Source organism: Caretta caretta, chromosome 4 (assembly GCF_965140235.1).
Source record: "Caretta caretta isolate rCarCar2 chromosome 4, rCarCar1.hap1, whole genome shotgun sequence".
NCBI classification, from domain to species: Eukaryota; Metazoa; Chordata; order Testudines; family Cheloniidae; genus Caretta; species Caretta caretta.
Window position 1 is genome coordinate 120,416,640 of NC_134209.1, and position 24,677 is coordinate 120,441,316.

The 24,677-nt window shown below is 38.0% G+C and overlaps 1 protein-coding gene across 9 annotated transcripts in view; it reads right to left on the reverse strand.

Annotated features, from left to right (window-relative positions):
- Positions 1-24,677, reverse strand: part of SLIT2 (slit guidance ligand 2) — a 422,385-nt gene that overhangs the window by 31,090 nt on the left and 366,618 nt on the right. For 7 of the 9 annotated variants that reach the window (XM_075128006.1, XM_048848731.2, XM_075128010.1 and 4 more), the window contains 3 exons: positions 23,149-23,288; positions 15,017-15,043; positions 2,090-2,183 (listed from right to left, as the gene is read on the reverse strand). In XM_075128006.1, coding sequence (XP_074984107.1) covers positions 2,090-2,183; positions 15,017-15,043; positions 23,149-23,288 — 261 coding nt within the window. The remainder of the gene's footprint in view (positions 1-2,089; positions 2,184-15,016; positions 15,044-23,148; positions 23,289-24,677) is intronic. The other 2 variants (XM_075128007.1, XM_048848733.2) reach the window with 1 other exon arrangement.

A 24,677-nucleotide genomic window follows, 5' to 3' on the forward strand; every position in this document is an offset into this window, starting at 1 on the left:
GCCCCCAACTGTGGCCCCAGCCTTGGTCCCTTTACCCTTGTCCATGTTCCCCCACCCTGGAGCAGGGGCCCCGCTCCCGGCTTTTTTTAAGTTCATTGTCCTTATTCTGCTGCTCTCACTCCTTCCTTTCCTTAGAATCATGAAATCTATCATTTCATGTTCACTTTCATCCAAATTGCCTTCCACTTTCAGATTCATTACCAATTCCCCCTGTTGATCAGAAATAAGTCTAAAACGGCTTCCCTCCTGATTACTGCCTTCACTTTCTGAAACAAAAAGTTGGTCCCAAGAACTTACTGGAAATGTTGTGTTTTGCCATATTACTTTTCCAATAGATATCTGGGTAGTTAAAGTCCCCCATTACGACCAGGTCTTATATTTTACCTTTTACATTGTGGTTACTGATTATCTGATATTATATCAAGTACATTCGGTGAAAATCTTAAAGGCCCTCATGAATCAGTCTGACCGGTCTCCTTGGAATATCTGAGTAATGTACATCAACTCAAAATAAGGAAATATGGTAAACTTAGTTGCTGGGAGTCAGAAAAAGAGTCCAAGACTTATGTTCTTGTGCAGAATATTTTCTTTGTCAGTTATTAGACAACAATGAATGATGCAACATTGCATTTACACAGGCATGTTAGAATGATCATAACTGTTTTTTTTTAATTTCTGCTAACAGAATTTAAAAGAACTAACTCTGTTGCCTATGAACCAAAGTGATTGCAGCATGGTTTTTTAATTTTTCTTTAACATAGAAAATAAAAACGGACTTGAAGTGGTGTATTTTCAATACTGTATGCAGGGCTTTGACAATGCAAATATCATCATTAACGTTAATAGGAGTTCTTCAGTTAAAGCCTCACACATTAAGTTGAAGGAGTGCTCAGAATTATTTAGCTCACAGATCAATGGACAAGATTACAAATCCATATGTGCAATAACACAGCTGTCTAAAAGTTAACTATAAGTTCTCTCTTTTTTCTTTTACGAAACACCTAACTACATCAGTCTTTGTGATCACCTCACTGATTTTGCATTCAGTCTCACACTTTTATGCCTACAACTTGTTTAGAAGTACTGAATTTAAATTTAAATGCCCATAACTCTTTAAATTAGGTCCATCAATATAAATTTATCCAAATCTCTCTTAAGTCTTTTATCTGACAAAAAGAAATGAGTAAATAAAGGAAAAAACGAGTATAAAGCACACTATCAAGTTAAAAAGCTGACTGAGATACATGCTCAAAGCTACTGAGTGTGTTATTTTCTGGTTTAAAATCTCAAAATGTAATATGCAAGTGTTATGTCCTATGTAACAAAGTACAAGAGGCAACAATAGTTTTATTGATTGACCAAATGAAAATGAATAAATGAATATAATATAGAACAATGTTCATCAAAATAACTCTTAATATTGTGATCCACTTTCAAATGATCAGCTCCACTGCATGTACATTTGAATATTTCCAAATAAAGTTTGGCTTTTAAAATAACCTGTTATTTAAAATGTGCTAAGAATATCAATTTTAATGGCAAAAGCTGATTTTGAACACTGTAAAATATGGCACATAAAACAGGTTGCTCATGAATGAAAGTTTAAAGCAGCAGATTTCCTAAATCTACTAATCTAAAGTCCATTGCAATACTTTTTAAGAGTGCATACTAATTAATGTTAATAAGGATGTCTTGTAATTAAAGCTTAGTCTTCCTGGTGATGAACTTCCTTATGTTACAATGGCTTCAATGTGTCTTACTAATAACCTGTCTTGTAATTACTACTCACAAAGCAGTACAATAATCCCCCTTTAATTTAACTTAATTATTCTCTTCACAGTCCAACTTTCCAAAAGGATTTTGTGTAGACTGTCACAGAGAATGAAACTCTCCATTCTTCACTGGTCCTATTTAATCCACACTTCTAAAAAACAGTTAATTCACTAGATACTTTTCTAGTTAATACATGGGTGTACATGAAAACAAATGGGTCAGGTTCTGCCATTGATATGTGATCCTGAAGGGGTGGAGTAGAATAAGAGAATGGTAGAAATAGTGTAGTTGAAATATGACAATATTTTATGCTTACTTGTATCCTTTGGGTGTCAGGATGCACTTTGAGTCATGTTGACAAGGGTTCAAGTCTTGGGCACAGAAATCTAGTTTCTCCTCACACAACTCACCTGCAACATAATATACACAGTCAGTTCAGGGGGAATACCACAATGCCCTGACAATGGCAATAGCAACACTTAATATAATCAGCCACTGTGATTTAAATTGTTAATATTGAAAAATTCTATACTTTATAATATGTAAGCAATTGATATATTCTGATTTTTCCTGATATCCTTCAGGAAACAGCTTCTCCAGACCAGTCTCTCCCATTCAGCCAACAGTATAAATGCAATTTCTTGCACTTATAATTAGGGCTGTCAAGCAATTAAAAAAATTAATTGCGATTAATCGCACTGTTAAACGATAAGAGAATAACATCTATTTAAACATTTTTGGATGCTTTCCACTTTTTCAAATATATTGGTTTCAATTACAACACAGAATACAAAGTGTACAGTGCTCACTTTATATTTATTTTTGACTACAAGTATTTGCACTGTAAAAAAACCAAGAAATAGTATTTTTCAATTCACCTAATACAAGTACTGGAGTGCAATCTCTTTATCATGAAAGTTGAACTTACAAATGTAGAATTATGTACAAAAAACTGCACTAAAAAATAAAACAATGTACAATTTTAGAGCCTGCAAGTCTACTCAGCCTACTTCTTGTTCAGCCAATCACTCAGACGAACAAGTGTGTTTACATTTGCAGGAGATAATGTTGTCCACTTCTTGTTTACAATGTCAGCTGACAGTGAGAACAGGCTTTCTTCTCATGGCTGTCTTACAGACGACGTCGCAAGGTATTTATGTGCCAGATGTGTTAAAGATTCATATGACCTTTCATGCTTCAACCACCATTCCAGGAGACATGCGTCCATGCTGACGATGGGTTCTGCTTGATAGCAATCCAAAGGAGTGCAGACCAATGCATGTTTATTTTCATTATCTGAGTCAGATGCCACCAGCAGAAAGCTGATTTTCTTTTTTGGTGATTTGGGTTCTGTAATTTCTGCATTGGAGTGTTGCTCTTTTAAGACTTCTGAAAGCATGCACCACAGCTTGTCTCTCAAATTTTGGAAGGCACTTCAGATTCTTAAACCTTGGGTTGAGTGCTGTAGCTATGTTTAGAAATCTCATATTGGTACATTCTTTGTGTTCTGTGAAATCCGCAGTGAAGGTGTTCTTAAAATGAACAACATGTGCTGGATCATCATCCAAGACTGCTATAACATGAAATAAATGGCAGAATGGCAGGGGACATACAATTCTCCCCCAAGGAGTTCAGTCACAAATTTAACACATTTTTTTTTTTGAATGAGTGTCATCAGCATGGAAGCATTCCTCTGGAATGGTGGCCGAAGCATGAAGGGGCATATAAGAAAGATTAGCATATCTGGCATGTAAATACCTTGCAGTGCCGGCTACAAAAGTGCCATGCCAATGTCTGTTCTCAATTTCTGGTGACACTGTAAATAAGAAGAGGGTAGCATTATCTCCTGTAAATGTAAACAAACTTATTTGTTTTAGCAACTGGCTGAACAAGAAGTAGGACTGAGTGGACTTGTAGGCTCTGAAATTTTATGTTGTTTTGTTTTCGAGTTCAGTTATGTAACAAAAAAAATCTCCATCTGTAAGTTGCACTTTCACAACAAAGACATTGCAATACTGAATTTGTATGATGTGAATTGAAAAATATGATTTCTTTTGTTTATCATTTTTATAGTGAAAATATTTGTAATAAAAATAATATACTTTGATTTCAATTACAACACAGAATACAATGTATATGAAAATGTAGAAAAATATCCAAAATATTTAATATTGGTATTCTATTGTTTAACAGTGCAATTAAAACTATGATGAATCACGATTAATTTTTTTAATTGCAATTAATTTTTTTAAGTTTATTGCATGAGTTAACTGCAATTGAAAGCCCTACTTAAAATATTTTTCACTTTAAAGTAATTACCTACCCATGGAGACTAGGAACACACTACTACCTCTATTTTCTCTCACTGATACAAACAGGCCATCAGCATTCTTTTTTCCCCCTTTCAACATAAGCAAACTACACATAGTGATAGTATATATATATGCATATATAATTAATGGGCATATATCCTGACCATATTGTGCTTAGGGATTCACAAGTCAAGTGGTCCTGTAGATTCCAAGGATTACCCCTCTTGGCATTTGCTCCAGTTAGCAATGGAAGTAGAGTGAGCAGAAGAGAAGCAACACTGGTTACTGAAGGAAGAAAAGGTGAGAAGACTGGGGGTCCCAAACACTCATCCTCACCACTGAAGTGGCCCTTTGCTGTGAGGAAGCAGGAAAGCTGCCATGCAACTGTTTGGACACCACATTCACCCATCAGTGCTTACTGTCTGTTTCCTACAGTGGCTCCATGCAACTGCCACCATACATAGGGAAGTATTACCCAATGGCTTCAGCCTCTTTCCCCAGTTATTAGAGGATGTAAAAATTGATGCAGAAGGACAAAGCCAGAAGGTCAAAGAAGGAGACATGAGGTGAGGAGAGGGACAGTACCATTTGGGACTTTTTTCCCCCCAAAGGGTGAGAGAGTTGGGGAAGGGAGAAAGATGAGAGATGCTAGTGTGGGTTAGAATATACTTTTTGGAAGATTGGTATGGGAAAAGAAGTGTGTGTGTGTGTGTGTGTAAATCCAAATACTGTTGTGCCCTTGATATATCTGATAAAAAAGCAGCTAATTCACATAGTTAATCATTCACTTATTCCTCCTTATAATCATGTGAAACAATCTACAATAATGTTTACAATAAAGATTTTATTTTGTGACTACTTTACAGTAACCACCAGAGAAGCCTTGTTTCTTTATTCAGCATAGTAGTTACTATCATATCTTTTTATGTGGTCAAGGAGTGGGTAATGTTTTGCTGAGCATGTGCCATACTTGTAGAACACTGTGTTTTAGATCTGTCTCTATAAATACTCAAGTCAAGGGATGACATTTTCCAGGCAGCCTGGGGGTTTAGATATATATTCTATTAAGAAACATGGAAGAGGTATAAATGCCTGTGACCATAATCTTTGGCATCTCCAGTCTGATCGGAAGGAGTGAATATGAAGGGGTACAAGCTGAGTGAGTTTCTGAGGTTATACACAGTAACCATTCTTCTTCCCTTCCTATGCTTCTCCAACACATGAGATAGACTTCTAAGCAAGATAATGGAGTGGCTGATACAGGATTTGATTAATGAAGTATTAAAAGGATGGTAACGTAATTAATGCCAATCAACATAGCTTTATAGGAAAATAGAGTCTATCAAACTAACTTGATATCTTTTTTGACGAGATTACGGGTTTGGTTGTTAAAGGCACTAGTACTGACGTAATATACTTAGAGACTTCTGTAAGGTGTTTGACTTGGTATTGTACAACATTCTGATTAAAAAAACTTGAATGATATAAAATTAACATGGCACACATTAAATGGGTGTTTCTCCAATGGGGTACCACGGTGATCTATTCTTGGCCCTATGCCAAATACTTTTTTTTTTAAATTAATGACCTGGGAGAAAACATAAAATCATCACTGACAAAGTTTGCAGATGACACAAAAATAACGACTAGGATAGATCGCTGACTCAGAGGAATCTCGATCTCTTGGTAAACTTGGTGCAAGCAAACGCTACACATTTCAGTATGGCTAAGTGTATACATCTCGTAAAAACGAATGTAGGCCATACTAGCAGGATGGGGGATTCTGTAATGGGAAGCAGTGACTTGGAAAAAGATTTGGGAGTTGTGGCGGATAATCGGCTGAACATGAGCTCCCTATGTGACTGTATGGCCAAAAGAGCGAATGCTATCCTCTGATGCATAAGTGGAAGAATCTTGAGGAGAAGTAGAGTGGTTACTTTACCTCTGTATTTGGCACTAACATGTCTGCTGCTAGAATACTGTGTCTAGTTCTGGTGCCCACAATTCAAGAAGGATGTTGATAAAGTGGAGAGGGTTCAGAGAAGAGCCATGATAATGATTAAAGGATTGGAAAGCTTTATAGTGAAAGACACAAAGAGCTCAATCTATTTAGATTAACAAAGAGAAGGCTAAGGAGTGACATGGTTACAGTCTATAAGTTCATACATGGGAAACAAATATTTAATAATGGGCTCTTCAATCTACCAATATAGAAAGATATAATACAAGCTGGAAGTTGAAGCTAGATAAATTCAAACGGGAAATAAGGTGTAAATATTTATGTCTGTGCTGTTCTAAAGAAAATATGTCTGAAACATACATGTCTAAAAGGTGGAAAGAAATGGGCACAACACGCTGTTCATAAGCACTAGAGGTGAAGTCAAAACAACCTGTAAAGTATTTTTCAGCCATCTGTTGTAGAAGAGCTTGTTTTTTCAATTCCATGGCAAGTGTTAACTTAATCTATGGTCCAGTCCCAAAGTGGGGTGTTAGTATGCACCCTGGAGATCTGGACTTGCAGCTGAGAAAATTCACACAAATAATATTCAACATATAGCAATGCAGATCCAGACTTGGCCATCAGAAAATCCATACCAAAGCTTTCCAAGGGGGTTTGGTAGCACACTATCAATCTATTAAGACATATTTCCTGTAGAGCTGCACTGTCTTAATGACACAGACTGCCAATTTCATAAAGCCATGTCAAAGTGTACATGAATTAATAATACAAGTCCATGATCTCCTGATAAATGCTACTCAATGGTTCTCAGGGAAATTGCCAATAATAATATTATTTAATCAATATTTACAGGCAACTGAAGAAAGTTCAAACTCAAGCCACTAGGGCTGACTAACCCACAGGACTTGAATTCTGTTCTCAAAGCCTCTTGTCTTGTCTGCCTAAAAAAGAATCCCACAACAATATCAAATACTGACCCTTCTCTTCTGAAGGACTGGTATTCAAATAAATAAACGGTTAAGAGGGAGTAATTCTTCATACACATACAATCAACTTGCAGAACTCACTGATGAAGAAATTACATAGGTAAATAATTTTTTAATATTTAAAGGGTGAAATACATCTTGGTGGAGAATCTAAGAGAATTCTAACTCCCATGATCATAAACTGAAACCAGCAAAAAACCTGTTTTATTTATCTAATTTATGTGTGTTCTATAGGCTAGAAACATTTTTAAATGAAAACTTTTTTACTTCTGGAGCACAATTCTTCACTAAATTATATGACTGTGGAATCGCATAATATATTATGTCCTTATCTTGAGTGATATTAAGAGGTCCCTGCAGAATGCTAGTGAAACTCAGTATTCACAAGACTCAGACACAAACCTCCTATAAATGCCCCCAACTTGGATTTTCTTCTTACTTATGCACCAGAGAGGCCTTCAGAAACTTTCAGTATCAGGCACTATGTGCCTAATGAGGTAAGAAGGCAATCCCAGCTCCAGAATATCAGGGGACTTTCTAGCTCCCAAGAGTCAATAAGTAACTTGACAAAATTTGGAATCCTACAGACTCTACACAGGACCCTTAGAAATAATTCAGTATTGAAAACCCATAATACCTAGAAAAATCCTCTCTAATTGACATTGATATAACGTGGACAATAATCTCCATCATCACTAAAACAACGAGGAGTCTGGTAGCACCTTAAAGACTAACAGATTTATTTCGGCATAAGCTTTCATGGGTAAAAACCCCCACTTCTTTAAACATGTATTGCTTGTTCCACTGGTCAGAGATTGTGCCAAAGGCTGCATTATTACTGTCATATTATCACTGGCCCTGACATTTTAAATTGCCTGGGGGACTACCAAATGTGGCAGACCTCTCTGTGGAACAGGAGTTTAACACTGTGCAATTCTCCAAATGCTCTAGATCTGGATGTGGAGGGTGTACCAAAGTAGAGGGGGCATGGCCGGAGTACACTGCACTCTAGTAACTGTCAGCTGGAAAATGGCTCCAGCTCATGGATAAGGGAGTTTAAAGCCTAATCCTCTAGCTGTGGCCAGTGGATACTGGGTACAGTTGAAGGTTGAGGACAAAAGTTCAAAAGTGAAACTCAGCTGTAAACACAGTTTTGTATTGTTTCGCTTGAAAATAGAAGATCAATCCAACTTTGCTAGAATCTGGGCCTACAGTTGCCAAATGGTCTGAAAACATCAGCAACCACTTCTGAGGACCTGGTAAGAGTTTGATTTTTTATGGAAGCTTTGTACAATATATAGACAGTGCAGTCTAAGGTCTGACTGGGATATGAACCTATTGTCCAACTAAAAGGTCTTCTGACTCTTGTTGATTTGAAGGGTTACTACATAATCATACGTTCTGGGAGTATGAAAGGAAGGAAAATATCCCCTTACATTTTTGCAAATTTTTATTTCAAAAACCCAATGAGGGAAATGACCAATATTGTGAAGTAAATCAAGAAGTCAGTCCAGACAGAAATATTTAGTTCAAACAGTACATTAATAGGTAATCTAAAAAGGGAAATATTGCACTACAGCAAGGAAGTGGGAAATCCTGTGGCCAATGTGATGAAGGAAGAACATAAAGAACCATATGAACAAAGGCCAGGTTTTAAGTAAATATGATCTATTTGATCAAAACAACCATGGATACTCTGAAAGATTTACAGACAAGAGAAGCAAACTAAGAACAAACTTTTCGAAGAAGCTTCAGATTAGCCTCCAAAATTTGAACTCCCGAAATGTTATTTTTGCATCTACATATATACCAGAGAAAAAACATAAAAATAAATAAATAAGAGATAAAATACATAACTGCCCATCTAAGTATTTGCATAAGCACAGTTGTAGGCACCCAAAATATAAACTAATATAAAAAAAACCTAAAAATTAAATAAAAAAAACTTGTAGTTAGTGAAGAATAAGCATGAAAAACAGCACTTTTTTAGGTGTACTTATTTGAAGAACACTTCTGAAAAGTTGTTCCTAAAAGAGTAAATAGAGGGACAAAGACTGAAGTTCTAAAATCTTGAGTTCTCCAGAATTTAATCAGTATGAACAAGATGCAAGGGAGAAAATTAATTTTAAAAAAATTAAGAGATAGTGACAAAAGTGAAATACCTACGAAAAGAAATGGCAGATTGTGCTTTTTGTCTTTATTCAGAAGGAAAACGTTGGAAAGTCACCTAAATCAGGAATTGTAGCTCCAGTTTTTTAAAACATACTTCAGGTAAGAAAAATGGTTGTGATACTACTGTGCATCTTTAAGTTCAACAAAGTTTCACATCAATGTTACATGTGTACAGTCATCCACTCATTCACCCATTTAGTAAAATGATAACTGTGGCTTTCATAAGTTCCCTGCCAAGTGACCAGAGTCTTAAAGACTAGAAAATTGCTATAAAAAATTGTTGTATTTTCTAAATAATTTAGAAGATCAAGCAATGACAGATTAATTAGTTTAAATAGTTGTGTGGAAAATATCAAAAACAATTCTATAAAATAATTCCACAGTTTAATTTCTAAAGCTTAAAACAGTAGCAATACAATAAATAATAAGGAACAATACAATCAGGTTCAAAAGGATTTAGATCATTATTATTGTTATTTTGGATAACTGGATATGTAAATTCTATGTATAAATGACTACATTATTTACAGAGGAGTTGGGAGGCGGTGTAACAGAAAATGAAATTATAAATGAAATAACTTGACAAAGTACCAACCAAGAAAATTATCTGAAGGTATTACAGAAATATTCTTAAACCATCAGCACTGCAGCAAAGGACTGAATCAAAATAAGAAAAAATAGTAGTCAATTTTAATCACCATAACAAAGTATACAGTGTTCCAAAGCAATATACCAAGTGTACAGGGCAGGCTTAATTGAAGTTAAAGTAGTTACTGGATGGGGTGTGTGTGTGTGTGTGTGTGTTTGTGTGGGTGTACTATTATTTTTTATTCTGTGCTAGACCACCATAAATTGTAAGTCTATTTCTGCAGTCTTTTAACTTTCCATGAAAGTTATACAGTTTTTCCTCCTCATGTTTTTGACTGAAGTCACTAGTTATTAACTACATCTGATTTATACAACAGATTGTTTTAGAGAATGTTAGTTCTAGTTAAACTATATGGAGTTAAAGTGGAAGGTTGAGAGTTGACAAACTACACAATCTAAGGTTTCAGACTAGCAGCCGTGTTAGTCTGTATCCATAAAAAGAAAAGGAGTACTTGTGGCACCTTAGAGATGAACAAATTTATTAGAGCATAAGCTTTCGTGAGCTACAGCTCACTTCATCGGATGCATACAGTGGAAAATATAGTGGGGAGATTTTATATACACAGAGAACATGAAACAATGGGTGTTACCATACAGACTGTAACAAGAGTGATCAGGAATTATTACCAGCAGGAGAGCGGGGGGAGGAGAGGCGGGGGGGAACCTTTTGTAGTAATAATCAAGGTGGGCCATTTCCAGCAATTGACAAGAACAGTTGGAGGGGAAATAAACAAGGGGAAATAGTTTTACTTTGTGTAATGACACATCCACTCCCAGTCTTTATTCAAGCCTAAGTTAATTGTATCCGGTTTGCAAATTAATTCCAATTCAGCAGTCTCTCGTTGGAGTCTGTTTTTGAAGTTTTTTTGTTGAAGAATTGCCACTTTTAGGTCTGTAATCGAGTGACCAAAGAGACTGAAGTGTTCTCCGACTGGTTTTTGAATGTTATAATTCTTGATGTCTGATTTGTGTCCATATATTCTCTTACGTAGAGATTGTCCAGTTTGGCCAATGTACATGGCAGAGGGGCATTGCTGGTACGTGATGGCATATATCACATTGGTAGATGTGCAGGTGAACAAGCCTCTGATAGTATGGCTGATACGAGTAGGCCCTATGATGGTGTTCCCTGAATAGATATGTGGACACAGTTGGCAATGGGCTTTGTTGCAAGGATAGGTTCCTGGGTTAGTGTTTTTGTTGCTGGTGAGTATTTGCTTGAGGTTGGCGGGCTGTCTGTAAGTGAGGACTGGCCTGTCTCCCAAGATCTGTGAGAGTGATGGGTCATCCTTCAGGATAGGTTGTAGATCCTTGATGATGAGAGGTTTTAGTTGGGGGCTGAATGTGATGGCTAGTGGCATTCTGTTATTTTCTTTGTTGGGCTTGTCCTGTAGTAGGTAACTTCTGGGTACGCTTCTGGCTCTGTCAATCTGTTTCTTCACTTCAGCAGGGTAGAAGCCCTCTACACCAACATTCCACACAAAGATGGAGTACAAGCCATCAGGAACAGTATCCCCGATAATGTCATGGCAAACCTGGTGGCCGACAGCTCACCTTTCCAGATCACTCTTGATACAGTCTGTACGGTAACACCCATTGTTTCATGTTCTCTGTGTATATAAAATCTCCCCACTATATTTTCCACTGTATGCATCCGATGAAGTGAGCTGTAGCTCACGAAAGCTTATGCTCAAATAAATTGGTTAGTCTCTAAGGTGCCACAAGTACTCCTTTTCTTTTTGTAATCTAAATGAAATTGTAACCACCACGCCAATTAAAACAAAAGATCAAAGTTTTAAGTTGTTTTAACTAACATTAAAGAACAAAATTCTCAGTGGCATTAGGAAGCAGATTTCAACTCAGAGTGTTAAAGTCCCATTGCAAACCACTGAAAATCAGACTGTCAAAATTATTTTAAATATAACTTCTGGCTCTGCTTCACCTCTGCATTATTCGAATTTTATGCCAGTGGAATTCCATTCATTTACATCCCATGCTAGTGGATCCCCAGTGCAAGACTGAGACCTTACTTATTATGCTGTTTAATGTGATAATAACAATAAAGCAATAATAGGTATTGGCAGGTAAGGATTGTGCAATAAGTATTTTAAAAACAATATAACATCATGCAGAAAAATAGTGAATTATAGCCTGATGATACCAAACAGTACTCCTGGGAGTAGTCCCAATGAAATCAATGAATCTAATCACGTTATCAAGGATTGTGTACATTCTCAGGATTCGGCTTTTAATCGTGAGTGGAAATGCATCATAACTAGTGGAACGATCACAGTGCTCTAATAATAATTTACAATCGCTTGAGATAAACTAGTTACATTAAATGGAATATTTTATTAGGAGCAACCCAGGGTGAGAGTAATAAAAGTATTTCTCTTTGAACTCTCATAAGTCACAATACCAAGGCCTTGATTCAGCAGGGTACTTAGGCACATGACTTAAACGGATATGGCTCTCACTTAAATTGGACTACCTAGGTGCTTAAAGTCAGGCATGTGCTTAAGTACCATACTTAACTGGTGCCCAAGTGCATTAGATGCATTTACGTTTTTACTCGTTAGCCACTAGGACTGTGTAAATACTGTATTTTTGGAAATGTTTAAATCAGGTTATATAATTGGTTGGTGTAGTACTTCATTAAACTGAGTTAATAGTTGATTTCTATTATTCCTCTTTTTCTTACCGAATTAACAATTAAGACATAAAGGCCTCTGCAATAAACAAACAGACTTCTACTGCTAGTAATTTATGATCAGCTAAATGCAATTTCATATACACTAGTAAACTAACTAGCATAAAATGTGCATCACATTTCTGTACACCTGCTTAATTTTGTCTTTGAATCCTAGTTTACCTCCCCTGAGCTTTTTAATAATTTGATTGTGTGGGTTACAGTAATTACAATATATTATGTTTTTCACTTGTTTCACACATATCCAATAACTACCACCTTTTTTCGGATTATGTTTTCTCTTTTTAATCTCCTATAAAACAGGTATTTCAATGAGTAGACATAATTATACAAGGGGGATACCCATTCAAGCTTGAATTGGGAAGCGTGTGTGCACAGTAGCACAGCTACAGTTTATACTCCATTTTAAACAATGTTCTTCATGGACACAAAAAATTCACATTTTGATATTTTTAAAGTTCTGAAAGAAAATTCAGATAATTTATACTTTATACTGCAAGAATTCAGTGAGTGTGACAAAGGTACTTTGCACACTTATAAAGCAAATTTCATTTTAAAAATTACATGGGCTAGTTCAGTAGTCAGTGCAGTTTGGTTTTGGTTTGGTTTTTCTGTGCGGTTTGGTTTCACCATTAAAAATAAGATGATGAATTTATTTTTAAATAGTGGTGTTGTGTTTGAATGGTAGCTAGCTTTCCTAATGATATGCACACTAACAGTCATAATAAAATAAACCAATTGTACACCAGCCTGGCAGGGTGGTCACAGAGCAATGAGCTACCTTATGAGGGTGAGAGTTTAGGATGGGTGGGCAAACTTTTTGGCCCGAGGGACACATCTGGGTATGGAAATTGTATGGCAGGCCATGAATGCTCACAAAATTGGGGGTTGCGGTGTGGGAGGGGATGAGGGCTCTGGCTGGGGGTGCGGGCTCTGGAGTGGGGCAAGAAATGAGGAGTTCAGGATGCGGGAGTGGGCTCCGGGCTGGGGTGTGGGGGGGAGGGCTCTGGGGTAGGGCTGGGGATAAGGGGTTTGGGGTGCAGGAGGATGCGCCAGGGTGGGACCGAGGGTTCAGAGGGCAGGAGGGATATCAGGACTGGGGCAGGGGATTGGGGTGCAGAAGGGGGGCAAGCTCTGGGTGGCACTTACCTCAAGCAGTTCCCAGAAGCAGCGGCATGTCCCCCCACTCCGGCTCCTATGAGGAGGTGCGGCCAGGCAGCGCTGCACACTGCCCTGTCTGCAGATGCCGCCCCTGCAGCTCCCATTGGCTGCAGTTCCTGGCCAATGGGAGGTGTGGGGGTGGTGCTTGGGGAAGGGGCAGTGTGTGGAGCCCCCTGGCTGTCCCTATGCATAGGAGCCAGAGGGGGGAACATGCCACTGCTTCTGGGAGCCACGCAGAGTGGGGCAAGCCCGAGACCCAGCTCCCCAGTGTGAGCTAGAGGGCCAGATTAAAACATCTGGAGGGACAGATGCAGCCTCCGGGCTGTAGTTTGCCCACTCCTGGTTCAGGATCTGAGTGTGGTTCTGAGCAGCAAACAGAACCCTCAGGAGTATCTTATGTTGTATTTCAGTGACCCATTCCCACCCATTCAAAGAATGGCACTAACAAACTCAGTCCACCCTTCACCTCTCTAAAGGAGGATTTTCTGTGATGGGGCAGATTGTTTGGGGGAAGAGATGGAAAGAGGACAGGAAATGAGGAGGAGGAAAAACAGGCATATCCTTCAGCTACTTAAAATTAATCATGAAATACCAGTGCTAGGAACTGATGTAATTCAAAATGATTGATCAGAATCTCTTCCATTACTGGTTTAAATCAACCTTGTGTTTTAGTGACATTAATGTTTTGACAGAAACCCAAAACAAGGTTACTCAAAATTAAGGCTGCATATATCTCTATTAACTTTCTCTGTTGCACAGCCTCTTATCACTGTGTGATTTTTCAGGTGCAGTATATGGTGTAACACTTGGTCACTACAATGATAAACAGGAGGACATCACAACCTAATGTCTAGCAGGACAATTCATATAAGAAAATTTAATGGGTATTTTAGAATCTAGAAAGCATTAGAACTGAACCAAAGTATGTCTTACTTGGGTTGGGTGCAAGCTTTATTAGGAGACCATCTCTGTAAAGCAAGCCATTTTTATTGGTCACCAGTGAGGATGCATAAGGTAAGTTTTAGTATATTTTAAAAAGAATGTATACAGTGTTAATGGTCTGTTTTTGTATCACTGTCTTCCGTGCAAGAGCTGTATTTTTACCTTTAATAGCATTCATTTGACATGTATGGACAAACAGTAAAATGCCCGATCTGAGGATTTAGGGTAAGCTTGCTAAATGTTAACTATATCATTTCTCTGATCACGTGCATACACTTAAATCCATGCACCTTTAAAGAAAAGAAAAGCAAGAAACCAAGGTAAGTGAAAATAGGCTTAAAAGACAACTGACCTTTTTCCACTTCATTCAGATTAGCAGCTTGCAGTGACAAAGACAGAAGAGACAAGAGACTTTTTACATTGTAATACAACAGCACATTAAGCTAATGCACAACTATAGCAGCAGAGAGGTTTGCATAGCAAAGTGAAGCAAGCTTCAAATTTTTACCTACAGCAGAACAAAACAAACAAGAAAAGTAAGAAGTATGTGCTACTGCTGGCATAGAAAGAGTTGCACTGCTAGACCAAGGAGATATGTGTTCTAATGACATGGTAATGAACAAGAGAAATGATCCATTTTAATTTCTAGTATGTACATGTAATGACCTGACATTCATTAGATTTGAGGATAAAAAATGAGATGATAATTAAGAGAGCAAGGCAAAGTTAAAGAGTGCAGGACATAATGTGAGCAACTTTACACGTTATTCACCAGCAACTCCAGGTCTCTTCTGATCCTGTGTGCTTACTGTGGGTTTCATAGTTACATCTTACGAATGTTTACAGTCCAACACACATACCATACTTGTCTTTGACACTGTGATGATAGTGTTAACTGCAAAGCACAATCTTAACTTGGCAGATATGGAATTCTGACTATTAAGAAAGCCACAAGCCACATTTTTCAATTCTGTGACAACTGTTAGACAACAATTTTCAAAATGTGGCAGGAGACATGCACACATTGACAGGTTTTGAGATAGAATACCCTTCACAGTATTTTGAAAGTTTACCTATACAGGAAACTGCTGTTTCAGAGATAATCTTGAGATCCTACATGCCTACCATCCCAAAAAATAAACTCAAGCATGAACAATTTACATTTTAGATTGCCAAACTCTGAACATTTTCCTTATCCTGTGTAGAAATATTAAACTGCATTTACAGACAGCCATTCACTTAAAAAATATTCTGGCATGGTGCAAGTCCACATTCAGTTGCCATGCACCATGAATCTTCAACACGGACAGATCCAAGAATTAATAGAACAGAACAAGAACCACAAGAATCTAATTGGAAAAATATAATCCAAACTACTAATTAAGTCTTAGAGAAGAAAGGAATTAAGCTTTAAAAAAGTGGTGTAAATCAGTGTAACTCCACTGAAGTCAATGGTGATCTAGGGCATATTACACCAGTTGAAGATCTGGCCCTAGATTCCTGTAACTGTTCACTTCAATTGATTTTACGGCTAGTTCTGATTAATGGAACACTATCAAAATATTTTTAAGAAATATATTTTTCTGTGTTAATGATGGTTTAGATGACTAAAATACAAATAATGTGAATGAAATGATGTTCACTTGTCACTGTTTATACTCTGGTTATCTATGGCATTTTACCCAGTGAGGACAAATAAAACCAGATTAGTCAGTTTCACTTTTATTTATAGTCAATTTCAATTTTCAGTTCTCACACATTAGAAGAATGCTGGAAGGCCTGAGTTGCAAACACTGCTGAGAAATATTTTAAATACACCTGAAACATTGTTAATAGTTTTTTTCCCTTTAAAAAAAATTACGATACTGTTTCTATTAAGCAAGCAGTATCTCCCAGAATTCTAATTCTGGACATCTGGGCTGGTCTCCTCTCTCTGCAACTTCACAGAGGTGAACCAGTCTCTGGCCAGGCCTTCTCTGCTTCCACTTGCCACCAGATGAGTTATTCCCAAACTATGAAATCTGCATAGCCTCATTATTGACAAATATTCCAGAGATAATGAAACAACTATGTACATTAGATCAGCAAGGATTGTCCTACAGTAATGATTCTACTTAACGGCTGACCCTTGGCTCATGAGCCATCTAGGGTTCATAGAATTCTGCTTGCAGAAAGGAAATTATTGGTAAGAAAATTTCCATTCTGCAGCCCAGCATCTCCCACAATCCTGGATGTCTGGAAAGTAGCGAGCAGTGATCAGATATAGGGATGGTTATGAAAGAAGAGGTTGGTAGAAAAGAAGTACCCACCTTTTTGTGAGCTCACTCAAAGGTCCATATTATTCTAGACCACCATCTGCAGACCCTTCTGATAGAAAGTCTACCTTGTAGTGCTTAATGAAGATATTACCTATAGACCAAGTGGTCGCTTTGCAAATTTCCAGAGTGGATGCACTTGCTCATTCCGCCATGAGGTTGCTAAGAATCTCGTGGATTGTGCCTTGATGCCTTCTGGTATAGGAAAACACTGATGATGTATAACAATCCACAATACATAGTCTAATCTGCCAGATGATGGAGCACTTGAAAACTCTAAGTCCTGGCATTTTGTGTGCAAGGACATGGATTCTATATGTTTGAGATAGACTTTCAAGGCTCTTCTGATATCTAAGCTTGGATAGCTACTAAGAAACAAGTCTTAACAGATAAATAAAAGGCCAACAGTGAAGTCAAAGGCTCAAAGAGATGGCTTGCCAGTCCTCAAAACCAGAGGTGGGTTCCATTCTGGAAAGTGATTTGACCGCTAATCTGGCTAATTGGACTACTTGAAGGAATCTTGCTACCTGTGAATTTTCTGCCAGATAGCCAGAGGATCCTGAGAATAAGCACGTTCTTAAGAGCGGAAACCTGACATACAATGGTACAGGGCTAAAGGCCTCTTTCTACGCCTTTCTGGAGGAAGTATAGAATGGTTAGGATTCCAGGATTTCCAGGATATGCATTATACTGAGCACTTGTAGAATCTGACCAGACAGAGGAGTATTTTTATAGTCTTCTCGCCAAAAGCAATGCCTTAATGACTCTGGAGGGCAGACTGAGACCTTCCAGTGCCTCCCTTTCAATAGCCTTGCTGTTAATTGAAGTCATTTTGAGTCTAGATGAAGAGAGGATGTCCACTCTCCACGAAAGCTGGTGTGGGAGTTACAGTTAAATGAGGTCTGAGAATCAAGGTCTCCTTGGCCAATGAGGAATTATAAGAATTACCATCGCCTGTTCTCATTTTATTTTCTGGACCACCTTCCCCAGTAGTGGGAAGGGTGGAAATGCACATAGTAGGCCCTGCAGCCAACTATGCAACAGGGCATCTGTCCCCAGGGCATAAGGGTCTGCCTCCCTTGTGAAGTATTTTGATCTCTTTGTATTCCTAGGATTCGTGAATGGGTTGGTTGAAGAGAAACCAAATGTCTGAACAATAAGTTTGAAGTGCTGAGATCCCTCTAAGCTTTCCCCCTGGACCTCAATTTTGCTGTTTTCCCTTGGAGAATCTATTGTCCCTTTGATGTTACCTGAGTGAGGATGAGGGGCAAAAGGAGTGCCTCTGTCTGAAAGCCAGTCTAAACTCTCTTCTGGGGGCACTTAGTGAGGAAGGGAGAGATTGTTTGGATTTTGCTACAATCAGCCACCACCTTCCCCAGATTTTCTCCAAAAAGGAGAGACCATGTAAATTTGGCAGTGCAAAGAACTAGCTTAGAGTATCAACTGTCTGGAGATGGAGACATAAACAGTGTTTGACAGAGGCCATGGCACGGGCTGAGAAGCTCATTGCATCCATTGAGGTGTTAGCTACAAATGCTGCTGCTTGGGAGACTTGCTTTAAAATGGAACCAAAGTCAGGACGATCTCTGTCCTTAAGGGCTTTGGGATCTTGCAAAGCAGGTAGCTGCTAGGATGCTCAGAGTGTGGCGGAGGATGCTTCTAAGTCTTTTTTGAGAATGGCCTCCATCTTTCTATCCGTAGAATCCTTGGGGTAAAACGCCCCTTCAGAGGGGCTAATCATCCCAGGGAAGGGATGCTACAGAGCCATCAATAGATCCCTTAGGTTCTTGAATGTTAGTTATAGAGCCCGAGGTTGCTCTTGTTAATGAGCTTGTCCTTATCAGGCTTGTTCCATTCATCCCTAATCACTTCCTCGAAGGAAGAACAAAGAAGTATTGCTGCCTCGGGAAAGGCTTTTGAGACAAGAAATTTACTCTAAGGCTTACTCTGATGAGACTGCTCAGGTTGGGTCTGAATCATGGAACAGCCTTGATGCATGTAGCTTTACATTTCTTAAAAAAAAACCACGAAAAATCTTTGCTCTATTTTCCCCCCGATTCCTGTTTGGATTCAGAGCCAGACCGCTCACCTTCCCTAGTGGAGGAGCAGAAAGAGGATAAGGAGGAAAAGACGACATAGGACTTGTATTTCTTGGTTTTTTGTGTGATTTTTCTTTCTGTTTTTTGCCTGTTTACATTTTTTAACTTGTTTAGCTTGTTTCAGGATGTAATAGCTCTGCTGTGGCTTTGGTGAGGCCTTTTGCAGCTAGCCTTCCTTAGGGTCTGAAGCCCTCACAAGAAGTTTGATTCAGAATCCTCCCCTGCTGAGTCCCATTCCCCAGCAGGATGGGGGACTTCTTGTCCAACCTCTCCTGGTTGGCTTGTGAGGAAAGGAGTTTAATTAGAGGCCCTGCTTCTTTCTCCAGGGCACTCAGAACTCACTTTTAGATGGGGGGGAGGGAGGGAGGAGGACTTTTGGCCCTACAAGCCTCCCCACTTTGTTCTGCAAGAGTTCCCTGGGACTTACCCCCAAGTTGAGCAGTCAAGGTCCTCATCACTTTTGGAGCCTCACCCTGCTGGGAGTCCTGGTCCATTTTCCTCCATTGGAGTTGCGTCTGCCTGGGTGGGTAGCGAACCTGATCTGCCTGTCTGACTGATAGCACCAGGACCTAACAGATTTAGAGTTGGTTGTCTGAGTACAGACTGGGCACAACTTACTGTCTGCCAAGCCTGGAAAAGCTGCCTCGCAGTGCTTCAGTTTGACCCAATGTTTTCTTGGCTGTTCTGATTTGCCTGTACAGGGGAAGAGGAGCTAGCAGGAAGATGCTGAAGTAGAGACTCAGGGAAGGTTAAATCCCTGAGGGACTAACCAACTAAGGGAGGAGGAGGAATGCGGCAAGGAAGAGCACTGCTACCCACTGCCCAAAAAGTAGGCAGAAAAAGATAAAAAACAGAAGAGTGAGGGTGTGAGCTACAAAAACTGCCACTGTCTGCTGTCACAGAGAATATGGTGGCAAGCTGAAGCGAAGGGTGGGGAGGTAAAAGGGGGGAAGCATGGCCAGAGAGTGCAATGCCAAACACTGATCTGCTTCTGTGAAGCTGCAGAGAGAGGAGAGCAGCCCAGATATCCAGAATTGTGGGAGACAATGGACTGCAGTATGTAGAGATTGCTACATGTGAAATTTATAAAGTTCTTCATGCAGATTGAGTTACTTAGACTGAGATTTAGTTACTTACCTTTGAATCAGGCAGAGAACAAAATATCATAAAAACAATTTGTGACCTTTAACCAATTGTAACATTGTTTTATACTCTGTACACTACTGTTTCCCCATTCTCAGATCTTGACATGGTTTGTTAGCTGTACAAAGTTAAAATTATAACATGATAGGCTTATTTATTTATTTATTTGAGACTGCAGGGTCAGTTAAGGCAGGATGTGAAGTCATTGTACACTGGGTGAAATCACAGTAGCTGATTTTATGGTGTATAGAGTTATATACACCAGGCAAATCTGGCCATATATATTTAGAAAGTATTTTCGTGGGGGGGAGAGAGGGGGAGGGACAGGATGAGGAAAACCTGAGAGGTATTGAAGTATTTTAAAATCTTGACCATAATCTCTAAAGACCATACAATTAATAGTACAGAGCTTATAAAACTGTTTGGCCTTATTTTCAGAGATGTTGAGAACATACAGTTCCCACTGACTACAATGACATCAACAGGAATTGTGAATACACAGTACACCTCTGAAAACAGAGTTAATTGTTTTTAAGAGTTCAAGTTATTTTCTTTTTTAAACTAGACTTAAAGCAACAAGAAAACCAAATCAAAGTTTTGATTTAGAGAAACCAGGATGAATTTTTCTTCTTAGAGCTATTCTGTCCAAGGACAGAATGCTGCCCTCCACAGAAATGTAATTACCTGACATTTCCCCAAGGACAAGTCAGCTTTTTTGTTTTGTTTTTAAAGTTACAATACTGTTTTCTGGTGTTTTGCCACCAGACTAAAAAACAAACAACTGCAACAGCAAATTAAAATAAAAACACATTACCAAGATTTCTCACTTCCCAAGTTGTTACATTACATTTCCCTAACCACGTATAGGCAGAGACACTTAAAAAGCAAAGCAGGACAGAAACTGTATAAAAATATGCTTAATAATTTTATGCTATTACATAATTAACTCTAAAGATGTTCATAAAATAGTTATGGCCCTGTGACGTTCGTGTCTCAGCAGACAGGACTGGAGTAGTCTAACGTATCTGGAGAAAAGACAGTCTGAGACAAAAGCCATAAAACAAAAACAAAACAAAACTCTGGTAACACACTACGAAGTTACTAGGGCTAAAAGCTCATGCAGATGAGGACTTAACCTTTTCCATGGATACACAAAACCTCAAAAGAGCTAATGCAGAAAATGGTTAGCTAATGACACCTAGCTCTATACTTCCATCTCTTCCAATCTGCGTGTGCAGTGGAATGACTTACCTAGTGGCTAATGGAGATTTTGAAATTGCTGACAGCTAGCTGGCTGAGACTCAGCTCACATAAAACTGATATAAGGATTACAGGAAAAATGCCAGATATTATATATGCACCTTTATTCGGGCTGGGGTTTGGCTACCATTCATTTCTAAGACTTACAGCTAGGGATTCTCTTGAATCGTCAGTTGCTCCTAGATATACTGTTAGTAGCAAATGGCAAAAGTGTGTTCTGTCATCTGTACTTAACAGAACATTGTGTCCTTTTCTTTTAGATGTGGACCTCACCATACTTATTCATACCTTTCCTATTTCAGTTATTGTAATTCACTCTGCATGGAGCTACATCACCAAATCATTTGGAAATTGCAGATAGTGTATGAATGCAGTTAAATGACTTGTAAGTGGTATTCCTTGTACAAAACACATTTCCCTGAGTTCTGTGACCTGCACATGTTGTCAATTGATTTCCAGGATGCAGATTTAAGGTTTTGGCTTTAAGTTTTAAAGCCTAAAGGTATGGGCACTTAGTGGGGGTGTGGCATTCAAGTTAATATTGCCCTGGCTTAAACGGAAGAATGTTGGTGGTTGTGTTCTTGATGAGGACCTTGTTTTCTGGAATTCACTTCCCTCTTTGGCCATCCACCAGAGCCCAGATTTAGTGCTTTTTACAGCATGCTGCAAGACTCACCTGTTTTCTCGTGTGTTTTCCTAGGGGCAGGGAGACCAACTGTGATTATGGGATAGGACGATCGAGTGGAGTTTATTCCGGCGTCAGGACAGTTCTTTAAATACTTTGTGTGTTTGATTATGAGTTATGTATTTAAGCTATATATGCACTTAGCAATTTACTGACACACAGTGAATGCATCTTAATAAATAAAATACCCTGCTTCCTGTTCTCTAAAGTTCCTGATTTTCAGGATCTTCCATTCCCACTTTCCAGCTGAGGCCACAGAGTCTATAAGAGTTACTACAGCAATAAAACTGGAGTAACCACGCTTTATATGAGAAAGGAATGGTTTATACCTGGCCTGCAACTGACACTGACAGGTAAACAACTACAAGAAAAAAATTACTGGGGAGCACATGTGTGCATGAGCATGCGCACTGGGGCTGAGAACAGAGGGAGATAAGATTATATTCCCTTGTCACCACTATGCTTTTGTGCAGAGGGAGGTCTTGCCACAACCACTGTTCTGTTCTGGCAAGGTGTGAGCCCTGTGCTCAGTTAATATTTTGTGGCGGTGGAGGAAGGAAACCATAAGGGTTGACCTTAGATCTGTACAGCTCCTACTTTTTTCCTTGACTGTCCTCCCCGGGGCTTAGCTGGACCTTAGTGCTGGCGAAGACAATTTTCTCTTTTAAATTAAAACAAAATGTTCATAATTTTTAACTTTCAAAATGTTATTTGTTAATTTAAAAAAATCAATGAATGAACATCAAGAGTGCATTGGTGCAGTGTGGTGTGTTGTTTGGTGTGTGTTTTTTGTTTGTAATTATACATTTGACCAAATAAACCAAATAAAAGAGTCACAGGGTGAAAACCTGACCCCACAGTAGTCAATGGCAAAACTTCCATTGACCTCAGTGGAGCCAGGATTCAATCACAAACTTTAAAGCATAATGCTATTAATTTACAATCAGTGTTAAATTGCCTGCGTTTTTCCTCATATTCCTACCAGTATATTCAGGTGGGCAAAGGCAAGTGTAGTTGTTAATTCCATCTACACAGGTAGAATTATTTTCACAATCATTATCTTCGCAGTCATCAACATTCACTTCACAGTTTTCGCCTTCAAATCCATCTGCACAAGTGCACCTGTAATACAGAAAATATACTTGCTTATGATGAATCAGAGAACTAAACACACAATTATAACATTAGTTATTAAGTTCTATATCATTTGTAAGAGTTCTACAGTTTTTTTTAAATTTTATAACACTGCCAGTATTTTTCAGAAAATAATTTTAATTATAGACCTATCCTTGCATTTCAAAACTAAATGTTTCCTTCCCCATTTATGTTCTTCTATTGAATGCATGCTACCTTTATATTATAGGACTGCTTATGAGTGCTGATCTCTAAAACTGATTTTTTAAAACATACAAAATATCACCAAAGTGTTATAATATATTAATACATAGAAGGCCTTTATCTTGGAAAGATTATGCATATGCTTAACTTTACTCATATAAATGTTTGCAGGAGCAGAGTCTAATATACAATATACATGAATGTAATATAATGATGATTTATTTATTATGTAAAGACTGTAAACTCTTCAAGGCAGAGATTGTACCTTCATTTATGCATGTTTTCACAGCACGTAGCATATTAAAAACAAATAATAAATAAAAATATAATATTAATATCTATATATTATATCAATCTATCTATATACTTGACACATATTTTGATATAATTCAGTGTATCTATTATATTTATATTGCACCCGTAACTGTGATTATGTTGTTAATTGGACTTTTGAAAACGCACACAATATTAAAAAAGAAGAAAGATAGGTCAAATTATGAGGTTTCAAACTGTGACTGTGTCCCTTTAGATTCTTATTAAAACATGACTATGGCATGATATTAAAATGTATAGAGTTAATTTTTAATTGGAAAGAGTCTAATCTTGAAACAGAATTTGGATATATAAATAAGGATAATTTCTTAATGAATTGCAGAATAAAGAGTGTTTCTTTTTAAAGTGGCATTTCTAACAAGCTTGAGGAGTAGATTAGCATTCTAATGTGAAATTATTAGTCATTTAATAAAGAACTATATTTCATAATTCATGAAGTACATCTGGAGTAATTGTACTGTGTGATTAAATAACAAGATTAAAAATGCTCACAGCATGTTTATCTACTGGCATAGTGGTTTGGAATGAATCATTAATTTTTTGTTTCACTGGGATTTACAACTTATCATTTACATGCTGTCTGTTGAAGTAATATACACAACAACAGCTGAATTGTGAGACTTTTTCAGCAGGGATCTAGCTAGCTATTAATTAACATAATGGAGTCAATACTATGTTGTCTTGCCCTGATATGCCTTGACTAATCACATTTTTTTAAAACAGTTTTAAAGCACTTTAAGCTTTCTAAGGACAGAATTTTTTCCTAATACTCCAGAAGCCCTGAAAGACTACTGCTGTGGTTTATCAACAAACATCTCCTCTCCTCATTACTCTCTAGGA